Source organism: Vigna umbellata, chromosome 1 (assembly GCF_029865625.1).
Source record: "Vigna umbellata cultivar VRB3 chromosome 1, Vumbellata_1.0, whole genome shotgun sequence".
Classification (NCBI taxonomy): domain Eukaryota; kingdom Viridiplantae; phylum Streptophyta; class Magnoliopsida; order Fabales; family Fabaceae; genus Vigna; species Vigna umbellata.
In genome coordinates, this window is record NC_142165.1 from 38,861,473 (window position 1) to 38,884,395 (window position 22,923).

General features: G+C 33.7%; 2 protein-coding genes across 4 annotated transcripts; one reads left to right on the forward strand and one right to left on the reverse strand.

Moving 5' to 3' along the window:
* Positions 1–29: 29 nt before the first annotated feature.
* Positions 30–11,827, reverse strand: LOC124843959 (uncharacterized). Of its 2 annotated transcripts, XM_088102935.1 has the most exons (10): positions 11,639–11,827; positions 11,299–11,538; positions 9,956–11,186; positions 6,684–7,804; positions 6,460–6,614; positions 2,678–2,957; positions 2,328–2,435; positions 1,964–2,242; positions 1,236–1,379; positions 30–845 (listed from the first exon to the last, which is right to left on the reverse strand). In XM_088102935.1, exons 3-10 carry the CDS (start codon positions 11,160–11,162, stop codon positions 657–659), a joined length of 3,483 nt encoding a protein of 1,160 aa, XP_087959061.1. In that variant the 5' UTR covers positions 11,163–11,186; positions 11,299–11,538; positions 11,639–11,827; the 3' UTR covers positions 30–656. The 2 variants fall into 2 exon arrangements, with proteins under 2 accessions (XP_087959061.1, XP_047176756.1); XM_047320800.2 differs by having other exon boundaries at positions 6,460–7,804.
* Positions 11,828–16,261: 4,434 nt separating this feature from the next.
* Positions 16,262–20,357, forward strand: LOC124843982 (uncharacterized). 2 transcript variants are annotated; one of them, XM_088102936.1, is made up of 10 exons: positions 16,262–16,708; positions 16,796–16,951; positions 17,018–17,149; positions 17,219–17,357; positions 17,467–17,505; positions 17,611–17,685; positions 17,766–17,825; positions 18,451–18,473; positions 19,643–19,733; positions 20,119–20,357. In XM_088102936.1, exons 1-10 carry the CDS (start codon positions 16,434–16,436, stop codon positions 20,167–20,169), a joined length of 1,041 nt encoding a protein of 346 aa, XP_087959062.1. In that variant the 5' UTR covers positions 16,262–16,433; the 3' UTR covers positions 20,170–20,357. The 2 variants fall into 2 exon arrangements, with proteins under 2 accessions (XP_087959062.1, XP_047176784.1); XM_047320828.2 differs by having other exon boundaries at positions 16,271–16,708; positions 18,451–18,515.
* Positions 20,358–22,923: the final 2,566 nt, after the last annotated feature.

Below are 22,923 nucleotides of genomic sequence, written 5' to 3' on the forward strand. Positions count from 1 at the left end.
AATGAAAGCAAAAATATTGTCGACCCAAATGCCTTAACAAGTATTCTCGATCCAACACTGTTGGTAAAACTGAACAAAATGTTCCTTAACAGTATCAAGATACAAATCGATTGCTCCCAAATTGAGTTTTGGGGTTCCATGCAAAGCAAGCATGTGGTATTAAATGATTCACATTGTCAGCAGCTTTTCTTTAATCTTTGACCATCGCTCCCTCCCAAGTGTGGTGTCGCACGCCATACAAAATTGGATTTAGGATACATATAATATATCACAAAAATATTACTAGTAGCCTAAAGAATTATCACTTACATACCATGTACAAGAAGATTCTAAGATTTCCCTGTCCGGCAGAACAAAGAAAGTATAAACCTAACTAACATAACACCATACGTGCAAAATTACATCGTTTGATCGTATGGTTTGTCACTGGAACACAGTTTGGTTAGGAGAAGAAGAGACAGACATTTCCCACAACCAAAACCCTTCCAAAGCAGTATTCATGAATGTGGAAGGGCACAACTCTTTCCATTTCCTCTTTAAAATAGACAATGAAAAGCAGAAAGGATGTATCAGTGGGTCCTCTACACTCTGAAACCATGAACCTAACCCAACTCTGGGTATGTGAGATTAGGACCATACAGAACCCTCCAAATATTTCAAGATGAAATGGGTTCATAAGGGTACGATAACCATGGATGCTTCAGGGCTTCAGATGCAGAGGGTCGCTCCTTAGGGTTGACTTCAAGCAAGTGAGCCACAAAGTCAATGAAGCCTTGGTCTCCCATTGGCAATCTATGCCTCAAGGATGTCTTTTTTGGAATCAAGTATTCTAACCTGTTGGTTTCCTGTAGATTAATAAATAATACATTTATTGACAAGCATTCAACTAAAAAAGGCAGAGGCAACTGCAACTTTAATATAGCCCGGTAAGAAGTAAAATCTCAAGCAGCTAACATCTATGAGAAAAAATTAGTAATCCACTTTTGCTAATCTCTTCCAAGCTATAGATAAACGAAAATTTTACTGCCATTGTCTTGAGGTTTCAAGCAGGCTCTGATAATCGCTTCTGAAAAAAACAGGTGCTAATAATAAAATAAAACTTCCAGTCAAGGCCAGACACTAAACATCTAATTTAACTTACATAATAAGCCTGGCTCCTAGGGACTGGTTAATCAACACCAATATTCCAGATTGATGGCTACTCCATTTGGTATGGATAGAAATAAGATTATTACCTGATTCCTTTCATAAAGCATATGATTTTTGGTGAAGTACTTATAGGTGTCCCGTCCTTTTGCAAGCATACCTTGATCAATTGGACCCATAATCCCAATCACCCGTGCAAGTAATGTTGCAGGCGAATCATTTTGGAAGAGGACCTACAAAAAGCTTAGTTTATTGCAACTGAAGAATAATAGAAAATTAATCATGTAACAAAGGAAACAAAGCACTACTCATAATACAGAGAAATTCTGCAATTGCTTTCAACCAAAAACTATTAACAATCCCACAATCGCAAAGTAAGCAAATGTATTCGATATTATATTCTAATAACTATCATCGGGTCCATGAATGGTGAAGAAACAGGAATCCTCATTTTAACGTAAATAATCTGAAAACCAAATCAGAACAACTAACTTCAATAACATAAGATCATTGCTCAAATAAAACAAACATGACACAAAGCAATGCTACCTTTATGCAAGGAAGGAATTTAACATCTCTTCATTATGAGGACAATACGAGTTTGTTTAATGATGAAACTTTGGTATCTAAAAAGATACCAGCATCAAGAAAAAACAAATAGTTTTTTATTAAAATGAATTTAAGTGGTGAAGTTAACTACTTTTTGACCTGATGTGAGAACTTTTATGGCTCTTGAGAAAAAAAATTGTACTAAAAACGCAATTGTTTATCAAAAACAGTGACATTTTGAAGTACATTAATCATCTTTGGTCCTTACATTCCCAGTACAAAGTTCTGCCAAGATGCAGCCAAGAGACCAGATATCAATCTTCTTATCATATGGAAGTCCCAAAATAACCTCAGGAGCACGATAGGACCTTGACTGAACATAAGAGCAAAGGTGATCCGTCTCAAAACAACTACTTCCAAGATCAATGACCTTCACCTCACATCTACTATAGCTCTTAACCAAAATATTCTCTGGTTTCAAGTCACAGTGTATTAGTCCAAGGCTATGCAGAAACTGAAGTGCTTCCAAACACTGAATGGTAATTGACTGCATAAATAAATTCAGAAGTGTTAGCACTGAGAATAGATAAAATGAGCACCAAACCTCAAGAAGTAAATGGTACACCACAAACCTGCAATCTTGGCATTGTAAAGTACACTTCACCACCTGATTCTCTATTAAATTTATGAAACTCGTACAAGTTTGCTTTAAGTAGTTCACATACTATTAACAAATGTTCCTGTCATACAATAGAAAAAGAGTTAAGAGCAGTAAAGTCAGTTGACGAACATGGCATACAATACAACTATCAATAAATAATTCCATTCATAAATTAGAAAAATTAAATATACACGGATGATGTGGAAATTATAAAAATGGAAGAAAAAATAACGTAAGATATAGGAAAAATAGATGTGCCTAAATGACAATTGATTATATTGAAAGCAAATAGTAATGAAGATCAATGGCAAATCGACTTACTCGATAATAGAAATAATCATATAATCGAAGAATGTGATACTTGTCTCCAGGATCATGCTTATTGACATACTTGAGAAGCTTGATCTCATCAAGACTTTGGTCAAAAAAGTCCTTGTTGTTCTTTATAATTTTAACACAAACATCCATGCCTGTATGTAGGTCATGAGCTTGTATGGCTTTGCTAAATGCAGCAGATCCCAGATACTCCGTAACATGATACCTTCCAGCTATTACAGAATTTAAAACAACATGGAAATTCTTGTCCTCCTCAAAACCAGTTCTGAGCAACAAAACTTAGTTTAAGAAAGACTCTCAAGGCTAAAAGGGAGAACAAAAAACAACAAGAAATCATACTACATAACAAAAAATCACCACAAGCTATCAAGCTCATTAAGATCCTTTTACATGAGGCAAAAATGAAATGCTTAAAAGTTCCACTGTCATTAGCTCACATATAGCTACCATGAAGGTAAAAGAAAACGCTGTTTCAACAATATCTTTGAAAGAGGTTTCATCATATATTTTCCCAAGACCTTAGTTCTTGAAATATAAGAATAAAAATAAAGCATTAAAGCAGCTTTAGGAATTCATAACGATCACCAACTAATCTATAGCATAGTATTACTCTGAAATTTTCACGGTATTTATCTTTTTTTAGTGCAGTACTCTATTAAAAATAATTCCTCTAGCTCTAACCTTATAGACCAGCCAATGTTGATCATATGGTCACAAGACCTAAAATGGGATTATGTATGCAACCAAGAATTTACCCTACACTCTTCTCACTTTGCCACCCCCTACACCACTTTATTTCTAACCTCCCCAAATTACAATTTTCTCAAGGTCTTTTGGGTATGCTCACTTTACTTTTCTTATAGACTTTATAATTTTCCTGAAGTTTAAGTTTAGATGAAATAAGTGTATGTCTTCGGGTTATTCCACCAGTAATACAGGATATATATATATATATATATATATATATATATATATATATATGTTTATCTTTTACTGGCAGTGTTTATTTCTAAAGATTTCAACTTTAATGAGTATAGATTTCCATCTCTTCATCTTTTTCCGAACCACCTCAACACCCTTACTTCTAATTCACCTTTTGGTTCTGCCTATATTCCTGAAATATATCATCCTAATTCTACCTTACCTGCAGCTCTGCAAGTCGTTTAATAAAATTCCACAGGTCAGTCCACTTCCTCTTCTTTAGGTAAGTCTTTTGTTTCAAATTGAGGAGCATTTTCACGGTATTAAATCGTTAGGAGAGTCCTCTAGTAAAAATAATTCCAACAGTTCCAACCTTAGATCCACCAACACTCATCCCATAATCACAAGACCTAAAATGGGATTATGCAACCAAGAATTTACCCTACATTCTTCTCAATTTCCACTAATTTATTTAAAAACTCCCCAAATTACAATTTTCTCAAGGTCTTTGGGTAGGCCTTGTTTCCTTTTCTTAAACTTTATAATGCCATCAAGTTTGAGTTTAGATCAACTAAGTGTATCTCTTTGGGGTATTCCATCAGTAATACAGGATATATCTGTTTATGTTCAACTTTTATTTTTAAAGGTTTCATCTTTAATATCTTCATCTTTTTTTCAACCACCTCAACACCCTTCTAATTCACCTTTTCTTTCTGCCTATATTCCTGAAATATATTATCCTAATTCTACTATAGCTGCAGCTCCACAAGACATTCAATCAAATTCCACAGGTCAGTCCACTTCCTATTCTTTAGGTGAGTCTTTTGTCTCATATTCAGGAGCCTTTTCACAGTATTGAACCTTTAGCAGAGTCCTTTTGTCAAAATAATTCCTGTAACTCTAACCTTAGACCTAAAATGGGACTATGCACAAAGAATTCACCCTACGGTCTTCTCAATTTGCCACTCCCCATACTATATTTCAAACCTCCCCAAATTACAATTTTCTCAAGGTCGTCGGGTATGTTCGCTTTCCTTTTCTTAGACTAAATAAGGCTCTTAAGCTCTAGTTTAGACCAACTAAAAATGTCTTTTTGGGGTATTTTACCAGTCATACAGGATATATGTTTCTATCTCCAGCTGGCAGAGTGTTTATTTCTAAAGATTTTATCTTTAGTAAGCAAAGATTTCCTTATCGTCATCTTATTTTCAACCACCTCAACACCCTTACTTCTAATTCACCTTTTATTTCTGCCTATATTCCTGAAATATATCATCCTTATTCTACTATACCTGCAGCTGCACAAGTCATTTAATCAAATTCAACAGGTCAGTCCACTTCCTCTTCCTTAGGTGAGTCTTTTTGTTTCGAATTCAGGAGCCTTTTCACATATTGAACCTTTAGCAGAGTCTTCTTGTCAAAATAATTCCTGTAGCTCTAACCTTAGACCTGCCAATATTCATCCTATGATCACAAGACCTAGGATTATGCAGCCAAGAATTTACCCAACACTTCTTCCTGATGCTGGGACCTAAATTTTCAAACAAGACCTGCGGGACTCCAAATGTTTTGCTGCTATGACTAATCAATTTACTGCTTTAAAGAAAAATAATACTTGAACATGTGTTTCCTTACCTCCCAACAGGATTCGCATTGGCTGCAGATGGGTTTTCATAGTAAAAGAAAATGTTGATGGCTTAATAGACAAATAAAAGGCCAGATTGGTTGCAAAAGGTTTTAATCAAAGAATAATATTCTTGAATCTAAGTCCATCTCATTTCCTATTATATCTAATTGTAAAATGTACATAGTTCAGATCTGTCACGATCTATTGTTGGTGTACGTCAGTATGTTACTAAAACTCATCCTGAATTGAGTTTTTGCTGTCAACATGGCATGCCAATCTATGGCTTCTCCTGAGTCTCAATGGGTTGCTGTAAAAAGAATATTGTGATATCTTAAAGGGGTGTTACATTGTGGTCTCATCTTTCATTACGTCATTCCTTATCAATCTCTAGCTATGAGAGCTTTCTGTGATACGGATTGGGCAACATATCCTAATGACAGAAGATCTACTTCTGGGGCTGTCATTTACTTGGGACCTAATTTATCTCCATGGTGGTCAAGAAAACAAATTGTGGTTTCAAGATCTAGCACAAAAGCTGAATATAAGAGTTTAGCTGCTGCTACAGCTAACATATTATGGACACAGACTCTCCTTATGGAACTTTCATTCCTCATTATACTCCGGTAGTTCTATGTGACAATCTCAGTGCTGTTAATCTGGCTCATAATCTGTTCTTGTCCTAGAACCTAACGCATGGAGCTTGATGTGTTCTTTGTTCAGAAAAAGGTAATAACAAGCAGTATGTTGTTCAACACACTCCTGGTCACAATAAGTGGGCAGATCTTGTTACCAGGCCTTTGTCTCCTAGATTTTCTTTTCTTAGGGACAAACTCAACGAAACTGAAATATCATTGGTTTCTCAGCCCCCTTGAGTCTGCAAGTGTGTTATACTCTGTTTAACATGTGTTTGGTCTGTTAGTGTTCTTGTTTCAGTAAGACTGTTGTTTTCTGTTACAGCAGTTGTACTGCTGGTAGAGTGTAACTGTTCTGTTAGACTTCACAACTAACTAGTAACTAAGCTCTATATAGGCATATGTTAACAGAGTCTCAAATTCATCTTGTACCTTTTACCCTTTTCATCATAATAAATCAGTGTATTGGTTTTATATCACAAGTTATTTGTTAATTGAGGCAAATAGTAAGCATGTTTATCACGACAAGTGAAAATATCTCAGATCAAGACATGAGCACAAACAAATACCAAGTATTAAAAACATGCCTGTTTTTCCTGTGCACAATCTTTAGATTGAAAGTTTCAAATTCCTCCTCCTGTGCCTTTATCTGTCTTACTTGCTCTTGCACAGCAGCTACCTCTTCATCCTCTGCTCCTAGGTCATCTTCCATAGCAATTCCAGTTTTTTCATCCTCCTCCACCTTCACACGCTCTCTTTCAGAATATCCATAATTTGAAATTGTTGTTGGAGAAGAGTTTGCAGATCTTACATTGTTAGCATTATTATCACCCCTAGAACTTCTAGCAGGTGATGAATCACTACTCTTTCGCCTCCACGAAGCAAGCATGTCATCAGTTTCCACAAATGCACTAAGACAGTCATCAATTTCATCTGCATTGTCGTTATTTGACCACAGGGACTTATCGGTGGAAGCCTGAATTATATCACCATCCTTCAAAGATAGGGGAAAAGAGAAGTTCCCATCACCATGAGTTTTTATCTGGAACTGTGTATCTCTGTCACATCCTATGACATATTTATTTGACTCACTCTGGTCATTGTTCTTACTTACATTTGATTTGTTAGTAGATTTCTTGTCCAAATCACGATGGGGGTGCCTGCCACCAAGCCCAGCATCACGACCATGGAAATATTCTAAATCTCCTTCACTACTACCACCAACCAAACTTTCACGCACTTCACTGCCAATATCTGCAACATCACTATTAATCCCTACCCCAATTGACCTAACGGAACCATGCTGATCATCATCCATTTTGATGTTCTCTTGCCGTGATCTTACATTATCATTCAACACCCTCCCATCTCCTAGCATGATGAGTTCATTAGTCTGAGGGACAAAGCCCCGCCAGACTGGTTCTGCACACATAAGGTTCAATTCTTCTTCATCCATCAATTGTCCATCATATTGAGCCATTAAATCATTATCATTGGTCCTTCCATACTCAGTAACTGTCAGACCAATAGAATCATCAGTAGCTGTGACTGGCTCAACATTATTTTCCTGAAGATATCGCTCCCCAGAAAAGTAAGAATCTTCCTCAGCAAAAGATTGATCGTCATCCTCATCTTTGGCCAGACCTCTTTCCTGATGGTCTGGAACACTTTCATGGCCAGCCCCTTTTTCGTTGTCACTAGGGTAATCAATTTCATGTGCCAAAAACCAGGTCTCATCGTCAATAGGTTGCCTCATGTACCCAACATCCTCGTCGTCATCATATTCATCGGAGTCCCAATATTCATTTGGATAGTCAATAGATTCACTTAACCCGTCGCCAACTGTAGCAAATCCTGATACAAGATCAGATGTATCCTCTGCTATCCCTTGACTTACAGATAACCAACTGCCCCCTGTAGCCCTCCTCATACCTGAAGCATATATCAAAAGGTCAAAGACATCCTTTAGAACATCTGAACAAGTATATCAAGCAAATAATAAGCACATACAATCAGATATCAACTAGTTGTAGCTAGGTGTACCCAGAAAATAGAGAAGATTTACAATCAATTATTGCTTCTAGATAGAGTATTCAATCCATAATGCGATGATTATGGCACCATTACCTTATTCATTTCCTTTCACAGCAAAGGTATTAACATTGTTTTCTAATTAAGCTCGATTTTTCTTCTATAATTTTTCTTCCCTTAACCGAAAGTAAAAAGAGGAAAAGAACAAAGTGAGAATCACTTCGCTTACTTTATGCATTGCTATTGGAAAACTATGAGAAAATAAAAACATGTCTATAGAAACCAAAAAGAAAGTGAAATCCTGCATCAAGTACAACAGAAAGATTTGTTTTTATTTCAATTCATACCTTATTTTTCCTCCAATTACCACACTGTAAATATCCAAACATTTATTGTTAACTTTCACACTTTTTGCAAACCTTCTTACAGGAAATTTACCAACTAACTTCAACTCCTATAGATACTTTTATTCAATGCAAAAACGGGAAAGTACATCCACGACAAAGATTAAACTCCAATACAGTCCTCACAGTGGTTCAAGTGGCAATTTAGAACGAACTAATATGCAAATTTTCAAAACTAGAAACATACAACCAAGAAAAAGAGAAGCAAAATACATGAAAATCCATTGTAGTGGTATGGAACAGAATGGGACACAACTGGACACACTCCTAAGAAAACCTTCGATATAAGGAATCCATGAGTATTGTCCATAATCCCGTTTAACATAATAGGACCAAACATATTGGAATCGGAAGGCATTTCATCAAAGACACTCTTGACAATGGCCTAGTGGTTACAACAGATGTCCCTACAAGATTTCAGATGACAGACATTTCATTAAAGGGCTTTCTCATGTTGGATTATACGATCTTGTAAAACAAGTTGGGAATGATTGATATTCATTTACCAATTTGAAGGGAAGTATTGTAAATAGTAGATTATTAGGATAAAAATATTCTCAATATCTTTATAGTAATCAGGAAAAAGTACATGTAGAATCTTCATATTCATTTTAGCATTTTTTTTTTATTTACTTATTTTAAAGGCATTTTATTATTACAAATAGAAATGATGTGAATGTAATTTGTGTGATTGTTAAAAAACAAAATTCTTTATTTGCTTACATGGTTTATGTTATGACTTTGAATATTGTGATAGATAGATTATTTTTACTATCATTCACATTTCAGATAGTCAAATGCTCTATTTTCATTCTGGTCGTTTTTCCTTCTCTGTCCACTATATATTTTGTTTCTTTTCTCCGTTTTTAGTCTTCTAAAATAGAGACTTCCCACATAATAATGACTCATGATTTTGTTTCATGAGACTAGCCAGTCATTTTCTAGTTTTATATTATTATATCCGCACTACACACCATTTATATGATATATTTCAGGCTATATTTCAATGGTTTCTTAATCTTATAATTCCATATGATTTATGTTTCATGATTCAAAAATTAGTTTTAGCATTTCAAAATTTAAATTGCAATTTGATATTATCAGCAAGACCCAATATATAAATAGGGTGGGTATGCATATGGGATAAGTATTCAAGGGGGAAGACTATACTAACTACTTACTAGGAAGTAAAGAACATTACACAAAAATATATTTATTATATGTACTTCATGGAATACTATTCTGAATTCAGTAGAAACAAAAAAATCACTAGCTGACCCCTTAAGTGGCTTTAGTTGATGAATTTTGACTGACTTTTCAACAACCTATACAACTACTTGGACTCCTAGTTATGGGATTCGATTCCTTTCTAAGCTTAACTAATTTATAGAAAAGAAGATTCTCGACTAGCAAAATCCGAAAATATATGTTTCCCTTAAACAACAAGCAGTTAAGATTCAACAACAGAAACTTTGAACTCACATTTTACAAATAAAAATCAGGAAAGGTTTCCCATTTACAAAATTAGCTATTATCATGACCAACCAACAAGTGTAGCTCCTATTAAGTTCAAAAGGGAAACCATCAATTGAAAGGCAGAAATCATCTGCAATCAGATGAAATTTAATCCTTGTAAATATAAGCTAACCTGAAGGATTAACTTCTTGTCCAATAGGTACATCCAGATATGAACCAATAAGAAAAGTGCTGTCAGTACCAGGGGGGTTTGAAGTTGGCCCATCTCGCTCAAACTTCTCTTCCCAGTTAACAACCAAGGGCTTATCATCTGACTTGAGTTTAACTGGAGGAAGCCTGGGAAATTCTTCCTTCTCATTTTCAGGTGGAAGAGGAAATCTTAAGCTGCCAATCAACTTTTGTTCAGAACTGACAGGTGTCTTGGCCAAGTAAATAGACCTCCCTGATTCACCCACCTGCTCTTTTATGGATGTTCTGGCCTCACTAATTTCTACCCTTTTTTTCTCCTCTTTTTTGTCAGAATAAGTGGCACCATCGAAGTTTGAAGACACATCCCCTTTCGAGAGGGGGAAAACCGTCTTGACACAATTTTTGCAGGAATCTGAAGACGAATTCCCGTTCTCATCCATTTTTGACCAGGGATTATCTGGAAAGTTCCCTTTAAGAGAAGAACTATTGAATTTAAGTTGCCGATCAAGCTCCATAGGTTCTTTGCTTTGCGCAAGGTCGTACTTAAGATCCACGGAGGTTTTACTACTACTTCCAGACCACAGAGATTTTTTTTCAGCAAGAGCAGCATTTTCCTCCCCAGACATTGAACTGGTATTGGCAACACTTAGATCCACAGCTTCATTAGTTTGACGTTTTGATCGTTCAGATACTGTGGCATTCAAGCTCAAAATAGTATTAGCCCTACTACCAGCATCGTTTTGGTAAGGCTCCACAGGAGCTTTCCCAGGGTTGAACTTCCAAGAGTATAAATCAAGCATCCCACCCTCTGAAGTATTGGAGAAAATGAAGTTCTTATCACTAGTTCGAACCGCTTCATCCGATTTACTCCGTTCCACCAAAGTGGGAGCAGCAGTTTTCCATTTGCTTTCAGCGGCATTTCGACCATTCCCACACTCGATTTCCGTGACGATCAGTTCTTTAGAAACTTCAAGAGTGTCCACCTCTTGAAACTCAATCATAGGCTTCCCCTTATTACTTTGAGGCACATCACGTGAGGCCTTTTCTTCCAATGTGAGCTTCTGAAGGAAGCCATTCAAGTCAGGGCGATTATTTATCTCACTACGGAGAGCTGCCTCGGCTCTCGTGAATCGGTTCCTCCGAAGAAACTCCAAAATCACATCAACTGAGCTTGTGTTAGAGTCCGCCATACTGAAGTAAAGCTCCTACGGCCACTAAAGAAAGAAATAATAACAGAGTTGAGATGGGAAAGGGCAAAAAGAACACGCGGCATTCCATATAAAGAATACTGAAAATGAGGAACTTTAGGTGAAGGGTGGAGCTTACCCGGCCTCAGGCAGAAGGAAGTGGCGCCATTGCCACTGGTAATGATGCAAGTAAAGCACTAAGTAGCTGGAAAAATTAATGGTTGGAAAACCTAACCCAACCCAGGTTTGAAAATCCAATCGCGATCGACGGGAGTAGAAGCAGAGCACTTAAGCCCAATGAATGTGGATAAAATTGGAATGCGGGTGGGACACCCAATGAATCAGGATCTGATTCTGAAGGAAGGGTTTTACCGTTCTTCTGGATTTCCAAGCACGAAGTTAGAACGGTAATAATAGAAGGACAGAGAAGAAGAAGAAGAAGAAGAAGAAGAAGACGAAGAGAAGAAGAAGAAGATAACCTTGTGTGAAAGAGAATACTAATAAGAAGAGAGGACGATGAAGAAGGTAGTTGGATTTAGCAGTGGGGTTCGTTTGGGTTCTCTTCCCTTCCACTTTGTGTACTTCCTGCTGCTCGCACACGGGCTCCGCTCCTGCTACGCTGTGCTGTGCTGTTCATTTTCTTCTCCCTAATCAATATATTCCTATTCTCTTTCTTTTCATTTTCTTAATTAATATTACATCACATCTCCTTAATCTTTCTTTCCCCTTCCTTTTACTCTCTCCTACTAACCACATTATCTTTCAAGAAAACAAATTGTCTTCTTATTTTTAACTAATTAAAATTAATAATTCTTTTAACTAATTTTAAATTATACTTTAATTCAATTTTTTAATATAAGATACACTCATACCCACATTCTCGATAAATGCTCCCAACCCAATAACCTAACCTCAAAACTCATCTTATATTTCAAAAACTAATCTCATGTCAACAACATTTTCTTTTTTACCTTAATCGATAAAAAACAAGTTAAGCATTAAATTAAAAAATATATTCACAAAGATTAATGATGCTTACCAATTAAGCGTTAATCTTAAGATGATATACGGTTTTCTAAGTAGACTGTATATGGTTATTACAGGGGAAATAAAACTCTAAAAATACACTGTTTGTATTTTGTACTTTTAGTTGAACAAAATTAACTCGTTTATGTTGAAATTAATATATAAAAGATCTGTTGAATTGAATTATGTTTAAAAATCAATTTAATTCATAACAAAATATTTTTTTTATCTCTTTGTTTAAAAAATACTGGTAGAAAAGTTCCTCTCTTAACATATTCTAAATCATTAAGTTTTTAAGAGAAAAAAAAACAAATCCGAAAAGGTAAGTTTGTTTCAGAGAGAACTTGTTAGTTATGCATCTAACTACTTGACGTTGCAATCATCCCAACAACACATCAAATTTATCAACCTTCTTTCTTGATGCGTGTCTTAACAAGGCTAACTAAGTGTAAAGAATACTTGAGATTTTTGTGTACCCGAAAAAAATGTTAAGAAATATACTTTAACGTTCTTAAGACACCTCTAATATAATTATTCAGATTAATGAAAGTGATTAGGCAAGTTGACTTTTTAAACTTGTAAAACAATGTTAACAATGTACTCGATTTATTTTTATTGATTGAGGAAATTAAATTTTGAAACAAATTGAAAGTTTGTTCGATGTCATTTTTCAAACAGATGGTGAGCATTTATGTCACTAGATTTCCGCAGTTAATTTTGAAGTAACAGGATAAAGTTCCAAATTTAATTTGTTTATTTCGCAGTTCTGATATTCATTGCACCAGTAAGGAATATCAATCATAAGAATACTTTCACAATTTGGTTATGCTAAAAAAAATTTATCAGAACTTAAATAAAGCAGGTTGTAGTGGAAGTTTAAAATTTAAATTTAATGAGAACCTCAAATTCATTATTTTTCTTATTCAAAAATAGTAACACGTCCTCCTCTTCCCTACTTCAGCAAATTGACCCTTACAAACAACTTGTTCAGAATAATTGATAGAACAACACCAATTATTGATCAATAGCATTATTAAATCACACAAAACACAGACAATTTCTGAATTAAACATATGATTCCATAGAGTATTAGCGTTTGGAGAAAAGAATGCAGATCAGTGCTCTGCAATTTCCTTAGAACTGATAAACTCAACTGTGATATGATACAGGGCTTTAGCTATATAAAGTTAAAAGAAGGAAACAACATATTAAAAACAAAATAACTACCTAATCTGTTTAAAACAGAAAACGGAATTACAATAGTAACATAAAGTTAAACAAAATACTGATTTACAATACGTAATACCCCTCAAGTACCTAATGTTAACTTTATCCGAAATATCTTTTAATGACAAAATTATAAAAATGTCAATCGGACAAATGGAGATCGAAACACCAAATATTGGACTTTGCAGCTAACATAGAAAATGTTAAAAAATAACTAGCTCATAAGGCTTTGTTTATTTTTTACCTTTTGTTGAAAAAATTGTTGTTTACTTGGAAGTTGGAATCTTCTTCAATTGTGTGTATAATTAATGATGAATCTCAATTTGGAATATTGGACCATTTTATTTCCTGGGAGAGACTTTCACTCTGATGGTTAATTAACCCATGTTGATGGAAGGGGTTGCCGGAAAGCTCATCATCTATGTTACTGGAGAAAGATAATTCATTTTTAGAGAAGGAAAATGAGTGAACTTGTAGTAAACCTTCTTGTTGATTCTAACATAAGATCTAATTGCTCAAATATGTTGATCTATGTGGTTTTTTTATATATAAAAATAGGTAAATCTGCCTTTTAAATTGTGAGAATAAGTAAATTTTAAAAAAAATTAATAAGATAAAATTGTTCAAATCCTATATAATTGTATAGGAATAAGTAGTGTATCTTTAAACGATTTCTATTTTGTTATATCTGAAAAGTTGAAGTTGTGTATCCCTAAACGACTATAACAAATTATAATCAATTACTAGAAATCATAATCAAATAAGTATTACTGAAATCGTTTTGGGATAAACGACTTTAAGGATGAAGTGTGTGGGATAGACGACTTCAAGAATGAAGTCAAGTGAAGTAGATAATTTCACTCTTAAAATCATCGATATAGTTCATTATTATTTTTGGTAAGTTAAAGTTGTTTAGACGGTGTATGACTTTAACTTTTCAAATATAAAAAAAAAATCAAATTGTATAGAAATATTATTTGGTATGAAAGAATGTAAAACTTACTCAACTTGTCCATTATAATTTTTTTAAAATTTATTTATTAAGACACAGATTTATCTATTTTCGTAAAAGAACCACTCTCTCTTCATGTTTAAGAGATTATGTTAGAATGCCTTTTGATCCTTTTGGTAATGAAAGACTTTTGAACAATTCTTTTTGCATGTTCACATTTTTTGCTCTCTTGCCATAAAGCGTCTAAGTTTAAGTGCTTTTGCTGCCCAAAAACTACTTGTGGAAAATGCATTGATGATGCTGAGTATGCTACATAAAAAATATATTAAAATAATAGTAAACCTTCTTCTACCTATATAAATGTGTATTTTCTTTTGAGAAGATAGTGTAATACCTACTTATTAGATTATATAATTCATCTTACTCGTTAAACAAGCTTTGGAGGGTGTGTATAGCATAAGGGTGTTACACTTCCTTCCCAAGATAAATACACTTCTCAAATGAATTTGTGTGCTATCTTGTAAAACAAACAACAAGGAGAAGCAAAGCATCAAAAACAGGATACAAGTACCTCAGCTATATATTCGAGTGGAAGACAAGGAATGGAGCATTCCTACTACAGATTTCATCGTATTAAGTGATGATTATGAACAAGAGACAAATGTTGGAGACATTTCTAGCGGAAAAAGGTGGAGGAGAATCCTCATATTTCTATTTCTTATTGTTGTTGGCGTTTCTGCACTCCATATTTTTAAAAAGTTTTAGTTTTTATATTTCTGAAAATGTCATTCTTGAATAAATGTATTTCATAAATAATAAATTTTAGTCCTTTAGGGTGCTCTCTTCAAATGTAATATATAAATTGTATGAATAGTTATAATTATTTATTATAAAAGGTAGAATCATTCAGAACATATTATCAAAGTAAGATGAAAAGAGTTAGATAAATTTAGTAAATTATTTTAAAAAGTTAATATAGTAAATATAATGCAATTCAAATAATTTAAAACTAATAACAATTATAATTTGTTATTTTAGTACTATCTCGGAAAACTTAAGCTACCAAAAAAATCATTCATTCTAATTGAAATTGTAATTTTATTAGAAAAAAAAATCATATCTATAGTCGTTATAACTCATACAACTTTATATAATACAAAATTTGAAATTACAAAGTAACACGACTTTTTATCTAAAACCAATAAGAGATATTTTTTATTTATTATATTAATACATCTCTCATCTGATAGCAAAGATAAAGTGAAAAAGAAGATATTTTTCTTAATTTTTTACATGAGATTTTAATAAATGATCTAAAATGATGTATTATTTACTTAATTATAAAACATTTTTCTAATAATTATGTTTTTTATCTTAATATTAAAGATTTTGAGTCAAATACATAATTTAATGTATTGGTTGACATCTAATAACAAGTTGAGATTACTTAGTCATTTTAATATGCATATTTTTTCTATTGAAAATAGAATTTGAAATCAAAATCATCCATGTTAAGTTAAATGGGACAATTTTGATCTTGATTATGATTTATTGATCCATTTCTAATAAGTTTTAACCAAGTAAACATCAATTTCACAGATAGAGTTATGTTTATACTCTTATAATTGACATACAAACTCTTATTTAAATGTAAAAAGACATTATTTGTATCATCTTATTTTTTCATAGATTGGTAGGTAAAGTAATGGACTTCACAATACTTATTGAACTAACGAGGAGTCTTTTCTTTTAATCTTCTTTGGTAGTACACCATAACACGTGACAAAGATTGTTTTATTTGGAGATTCAATATGAGAACAAACACTTTAGTTTGAATTGTAGGGTATCTTATTCCGATATATGCTAATTATGTAGTGATAATGTTTTGGAAAGATTCAACGATGATTATAATTGATGAAGGGTATGATTACTAGAAATGAAAAATATGAGCAGGAGGAATAGGAATAAGAAAAATATAGCAATTTAGGGAGGAATTGTGCCCTAATTATTTTGTGTAAATGGGCGAGGGAAACACAGACTAAACAAATTGATTGGTTTAATCGAATCGAATGATGGCAACTGTGTCCATGGGAATGGGAATGGGAATGAGAACACTCTCTTACCCACTTCCACTGTTTTCTTCTGCGCCAATTCTCAATCCCTTCCCTTCTCCTCGTAGAACCTTTTCCGTTCTTCAAGCTGCAAGTGTAAATGCGAATGCAAATGCAGATGCAAATTCCCCCTATCACCGTGCCCATGACTTCGATCCAGAGCTGCGATCGGTGCTTGAGCTTGCCACCGATACCGAATTGTCAGAGATTGAAAATATCCTTTTCGGTCCAAGGTCACACTGTAACTCACTACTTTCTTTCGTGCAGTTCAATTCAGTTCTTCTTTCAAGCTCTCTCACAATCCCTTTCCTATCTCACAGTTACTTCAGTCCTTTGCTCAAATCAATCCCATTCTCAAACACAGCCCAGCTCCAGCGTTCCATGATTGGAGTCGATCTGAGCATGCGTCTTCAATTTATAGAAGCTCTCGAGTCCCGATTCTTCTTCCTTGCTGCCGATGCCCGCTCTACATTAAGGTTCTTTTTCATCTTCCACTCTCTCACCCTTTCGCCACATATCTAACTGGCTCTTTCCTCTTCCAGGGGTTGGAGGCCATCTTATAGAAATGTTTTGCTTCACATAAGGACGAAGTTTGATATTCCTTGCTCAACTCGATTGTCAACACACGACCTTGAACTAGAAATTTTTCTCCACCTTTTGCACTCCAACTCTACGTAAGTCAACTGACCTCCTCTCTTCCTAGTCTCTCTCTCATCACCTCTAAAGCTTTTATAGTCTTGTAGTGAAGAACCAGGAAACTACCCTGCCTTCTTCGACGAAAGTGCTGCATCTGAAGGTCAGGGCACTCTGCAGCATGGACTCAGTTCATGGAAACTGCACTCCAAAGTTGGTGCCCAAGATATTCGATCAATTCTTCTGAAGGTTGTATAATCTGTTGCTCAACTGATTCACTTCAGATGCCGCTTCTTTTAATATCGTCTTAAACTTTGAGTGATTGGTCTTTTCCATTTTTATTCCTCTTCTTTTGAAGGGAGGTGGTGTTTTCACGCTGTCCAAGATATACCAATTGGTAAGAGGATGATATCTGTGTTTTATTTATTCTCTCTTTAATGTGTTTCCAAAAGAAAGCATTTTGGGCCTCTTCCTCAAGTCATGACTAGATGCTGACTTGTAGTTAGCGAGGAAATTATCTGGGAAAGTTCTTGTAGAAGCTGCCAACTACCAGGTTAAGAAAGAGTTGGTGAAGAAGGTATAACTGGTGAGATTTCTGGTGCGTTAGTATTTCCAAACAATAACTCCAACATCCATTTTGCACTTTATGATTTACAGGGTGGACAGTTAGCTGTGATTAATTTAGAATCCAGAGCAGCCTTGCTTGCAGCAAAACAGGTGTCTGAAAAGAGAGTTTGATATGCTTCTATTGTTATGCAATTTTTATTTTAATGGTATAAATTTTCAAGTTTATGTCCATATAGGTATATAGAGTGACGTTTTGAAGCTTCAATGTATCATGTCATAACCAAGAGTTTGGAATGTGAACTTCTCATGCATCAGTTAAATAATTAAATATGAAATAAGTATAAATTTGATTCCCCGTCATCTGTATAACTTTATGCACTGTCAGTTAATGAAATGATGTCATACCATTTGAGGAACCAAAGCATTTTTTGTTGTAACAGTTTGACTGGCTTTCTAATATGTGGGGCACTGATTCACTCTTGTATTAACGTTTGCAATTGGACCAAAATTAAATTTCATATGTATTTCTTCCACTTTACTTAGACATTTATGAATCAACCTAAGCCTAATATTAGTTTTGATAATTTAGTTCTATTGCAAGAAAATTTAATATCAAGATTCAATAGTGATTTCTTGTTAGTTACGTCAGCAGAGTTAGTTATTTTCTTTGTTTCATATGTCTATTGTTTTTTCTTTTTCTTGCTAAAACAAACTAATGTTTCTGTTTATGTTGATTTTATAGCATGTTTCTCAACTGATGTTAGATTTATTCCAGGGTTTTCTCGGTGCTGCATCTAGGTACTTGGGCTTTAGAAGCATGCTCACATTACTTGGACCTGTGTATGTCATGCACCTGTTCTTGTTTTATGATTTCAACAATTTTTATCTGCTTTTTATTTTCATAATAATACCATTTCTTTTTCTTTGCTTCTGTTTCATGTTTATAGGAAATACTAAATAATATTTAAACGAGTCCTCTCCTTATTGATATTAAAAAATTCAGATTATAATGAACCTTTCAGGTCTTCACAAAGGGTTTTCCTTTTCATACAAGCTTTATAGTTCTATTTAGTTGAACCCCTCGCATCTTATTCCCCCTATCTAAAGAAAAACGCTAACTATGCCCTCTTTAGTACTTACTATCGGGTGATTTTTACGAGGGACCCAATAGATAGGGATTCTGACCACATAGTTTAGTGGGTCGTACATAAATTTCACATAATAGAAAAGAGTGTCACACATTGTGTTCCTGGCATTTCGCTTAATCTAACAATCCCCCTCTAATTATCCAATTGTCTGTCTGTTTTAAATGTCCCTATTTCCCTTATAATTAAGGAAATTAACAATACACTCGTTGTTGGATGATTTTCACGAGGGACCCAATATATACAGAGTGATGCCCACTTCGTTTAGAAGATCATAAAAGAATTTCACACAATAGCAAAGAGTGTGCTACCTATTTTCTTCCTAGCATTTCTTTTAATCTAACAATCCCCATCTAATTGACTGCCTACTTGTTCGGACTGTGCTTAATTCCCTTCCCTTCTATTCTAACTATATCACTTCCATGTAATTCAACCTTATTCCCTGGGTTGAATTCTGAAAATGTATAAAATATGCATTCTCCCTTTTAGCTTTTTCCACTGCCTTCCGCTGGGAGGTTGACAAACATGGTGAAGACAGCAAATGCACCAATCTGCTTCATAAGTTTTCAAATGGCAAAATTTGTTTGTCCATGACTTCAGCTTGGCCTATTGGTTTAAAAGACCTTAGTTGGTAGATTTGCACTGCCTTGTGTAAACCCAAATATTGGGACAATGATGGGCATGATCCATTCGATAAGAACATTGCTCAATGTTTGGATTTCCATTACCTTGTTCCATGATTCTGTTTTCTTTCTGATTTGGGTACGCTACGAGGCACAATTAGCGAGTATTTCTGTACATTTTATTTGGCTTGTGGAACAGGATTTGGGGAACATTTTTGGCCGATGTTGTCATTCAGATGCTTGGAACAGATTATGCTAGAATCTTACGAACAATTTATGCTTTGGCTCAGGTAAGATATATGTCCTATTCTTCTTCCGTTTTAAGCTTGGCCCGATTAACTTTATGCTATGCCTATATTTGGTTATTTTATTTAAGAGCACTTGTGATCTTTAATTTATATACATATTTTTTTAAATTACCGCTAAAAATTAGATTATTGCTGGTTTTTGGTTCAAAAGACGGCATTGACAATCTGGCATAACTATCCATTCCATTTGTAGAGCCAGTGTCTGTCATCCATGGATGCTTTTGTTTTAGTTTTAATTGAAGAAAATGTGCGCCTTTTGAATTTCAAATTTTTCTGTAGAAATATATAGGCGATACTGAGTTTATGTGAAAGAATTATTATTACTATACTAACTGGTTTTCTTATTTCCACTCTGCTTTTGCTTCAGATACGAGCCATCCGCACATATCGGTTGCCTTCTGACGTTACCGATGAATAATAGCTAAGGACTTTCCTTTCACGGATTTATTTTAGTACTCCTTTTTTTAGATCACGTTGAAGCGGTCGGAGGAACTACATGTTTAGGGCAATACAACCTCCACTTTTCAAAAGTTGTAAATAACTGGTATTAGTATTTGTGCATAAATAGTTGAGAGGGACTAATCGATTTTGTTCTGCGTGGTGCTACTTTCTCTTTCTGCTTGAATAAAAACTTCAGTTTATGAAATCATAAAGTATAAAGATACGAGCCCGAAGATTTGAAAACCAAACTGTTTGCTTCCGTAACTCTGCACTGCAATTGGCATCTTGTTCCGGTGCTGACTCCAAAGTGACTGGAAAAAGTATGCACACGAGCGTTTTCTTTTAGTAAATAATAACAATTTATGTAAAATACAAAAAATATTTATGTGGATTAGGTAGACAATATATAAAGGTATTGATTGATACAAGAGCAGTTTCTTCCGAGCAGTTTCTTCCTGCACATCTATATCTTTCTGCTTGTAACAAAGGTATTGATGTACTAAAGAGTGTATCGTTAGCATTGTTCTTTAGATAGGAGAATAAGAACGAAAGGGTTCAACTAAATGGAATTAGAAAGCTTGTATGAAAAAGAAAAACCTTTTGTGAAGACATGAAAGGTTCATTATAATCTTAATTTAATATCAATAAAGAGAGAACTCGTTTAAATATTATTTAGTATTTCATATAAACACATTTTCATCATATAAAGCCTTTAAATGATGTTTGTGAACCTTTAAGTTCCTACCATGATCCTAAAAACTAATTTTCCTCGGCAATTTTAAGAGTGTAATTTAAAGGCTTTTTCTTAGTACTGACCTTTATTTTCTTTTAATTTAACTGTGCAAACAAAACTCATATTTAAGAGTAACTTGTCCTGCCTTAAAGAAGAGCAAATATCAAATTACTTTCAAAATGATTTTACAATGTTATTTCTTACTATAATCTTTATTTTAATATAACACATTATTTTAAGCAGCTATTAATCTTTGACCATCAAATTAAAAGAAAATGAAGTATGAGATGTGTTTAAAATAAGTAGACGCCTGCCTCTCCATCCAATCTTTATTTTCTTTTTATCTAACAATTACAGTGAAAACTCATCTTTGATCATTAGATTAAAAATAGTGGAAGATGGGAATTAGAAATAACTCTTTTAAAACTACTATTGATATGACTATATTTTCTCAAAAAGGAAGAGAGAAGAGTTAAAAGATTGTAACGCAACGACAGACGAATAAGAACAAACAAGTGAAAGCAGAGGTGGAGAACCGCAGGAGCATGGAAACCCTATTGTTTTAGTGCTACAACACGCTGACCAAAGAGGTTGGATAAAGGCTTAAAAGAGATTATGTTACATGTCACTGTTTCAAAAGTAAGTTTTTCAATTATTTAAATATATCAGCTAGATTTTGACTAATATAATTTTATTTTGGCCACAAATAATATTAGTTTACCCTACCTATATTTGAATTAGTATTTTTCATATATGCTTAATTAAAATGATTTTAACTTGACCCATCTTCATTTATACTATATTTGGATTAAATAATAAAAGTGTAATAAAAAGAGCATAACGAGAAGCAAAAGAAAAAAAAAGAGAAAATAAATAAATAAAATTTACGTGTTAAACTTTCTTTGTTTGAACTATTTCTAATATTCTAATTAAACTATTTCTAAATGAAACCTCACTAAATTGTGTGAACTACCTTAATATCAATCATGCATGTCTTTAACTTAATTTTAAACAAAAATGTATCGAATTTAGTCTCTAAAATAAGATATAAAATCTTCGAGAACTGAGTTGTTACTTTGTAGATATTTTATATTATTAAATAATAATCGAATTAATATATCTTTTTGAGAGTAAGAGTATTATCTCTTATCAAATGTATAGATGGAAGGATAAATTTAGTTTAATCCTTGCAAAAGTAATCTTATATGATTAGTTGTTTCTGTTAATCAATAATAGGAAGACTTGGTGAATCGGTTTTCAGTTGGGTGATTATGATCTAAACTAAAATTGTGTGATTATGGTGATGGTTTTAAAGACACACAAAGACGATGTTAGCGTAAGACGAGATGAAAATAACTTGAGCTTACCCTTTTTCTAGAAGATCTTAGCCTAATCTAAAAGAGTATTAAATTTGAGGGATAGAAAATAGTTTGATGGATGGAATAATAGGAAAATGATTTTGCGTATAGGAGTGTTTCCTTGGGTGAGAAGTTACTGTCATATATATTTCTCTTATATTTGATGATATACACATTAAATATTGTAATATATTATTAAGAGCGTAAGAGGAATGGAATATTTGCATTGCATCATAAGAAGTAAGATTCAAGATTTCCATAATGGGAGAGAGAGTGTATTTTGTTATGTCTGCATGGTACAATACAGGCCTACAAATACAAACAAATACATAAAGGACAAATAAGCATCGCCGAATAGTGAATGGGCCCCACTTACACCCTTCATCAATCAAATTATTAAACACATACAGCTACCATTATTCACCATTTACGTAACAATTCAAATCCCATCTTATTCATCATTTTAAATACTATAATTAAATAATTTTCTCAATCTACTTTTTCTTAATATCATATATTTTTACTGTAACTTTTATTCTTTTTAAGAAAATTATTTAATTATAGTATTTAAAATCTTAAATGGAAAGATACGAGAATACAACAGATGTACTTATTTCCTGATAAAGATACGAGTGTGAGT

Bases quoted from the DNA above. Each gene is read 5' to 3' on its own strand.
- LOC124843982 (XM_047320828.2), top strand. From the start codon at position 16,434: ATGATGGCAACTGTGTCCATGGGAATGGGAATGGGAATGAGAACACTC. The intron at 17,150-17,218 runs GTAAGTCAACTG...ATAGTCTTGTAG, and splicing joins CTTTTGCACTCCAACTCTAC to TGAAGAACCAGGAAACTACC. The intron at 19,734-20,118 runs GTAAGATATATG...CTTTTGCTTCAG, and splicing joins CAATTTATGCTTTGGCTCAG to ATACGAGCCATCCGCACATA.
- LOC124843959 (XM_047320800.2), bottom strand. From the start codon at position 11,162: ATGGCGGACTCTAACACAAGCTCAGTTGATGTGATTTTGGAGTTTCTT. The intron at 2,436-2,677 runs GTAAGTCGATTT...ATTGTATGACAG, and splicing joins ATGATTATTTCTATTATCGA to GAACATTTGTTAATAGTATG. The intron at 846-1,235 runs GTAATAATCTTA...ATTAATCTACAG, and splicing joins TGCTTTATGAAAGGAATCAG to GAAACCAACAGGTTAGAATA.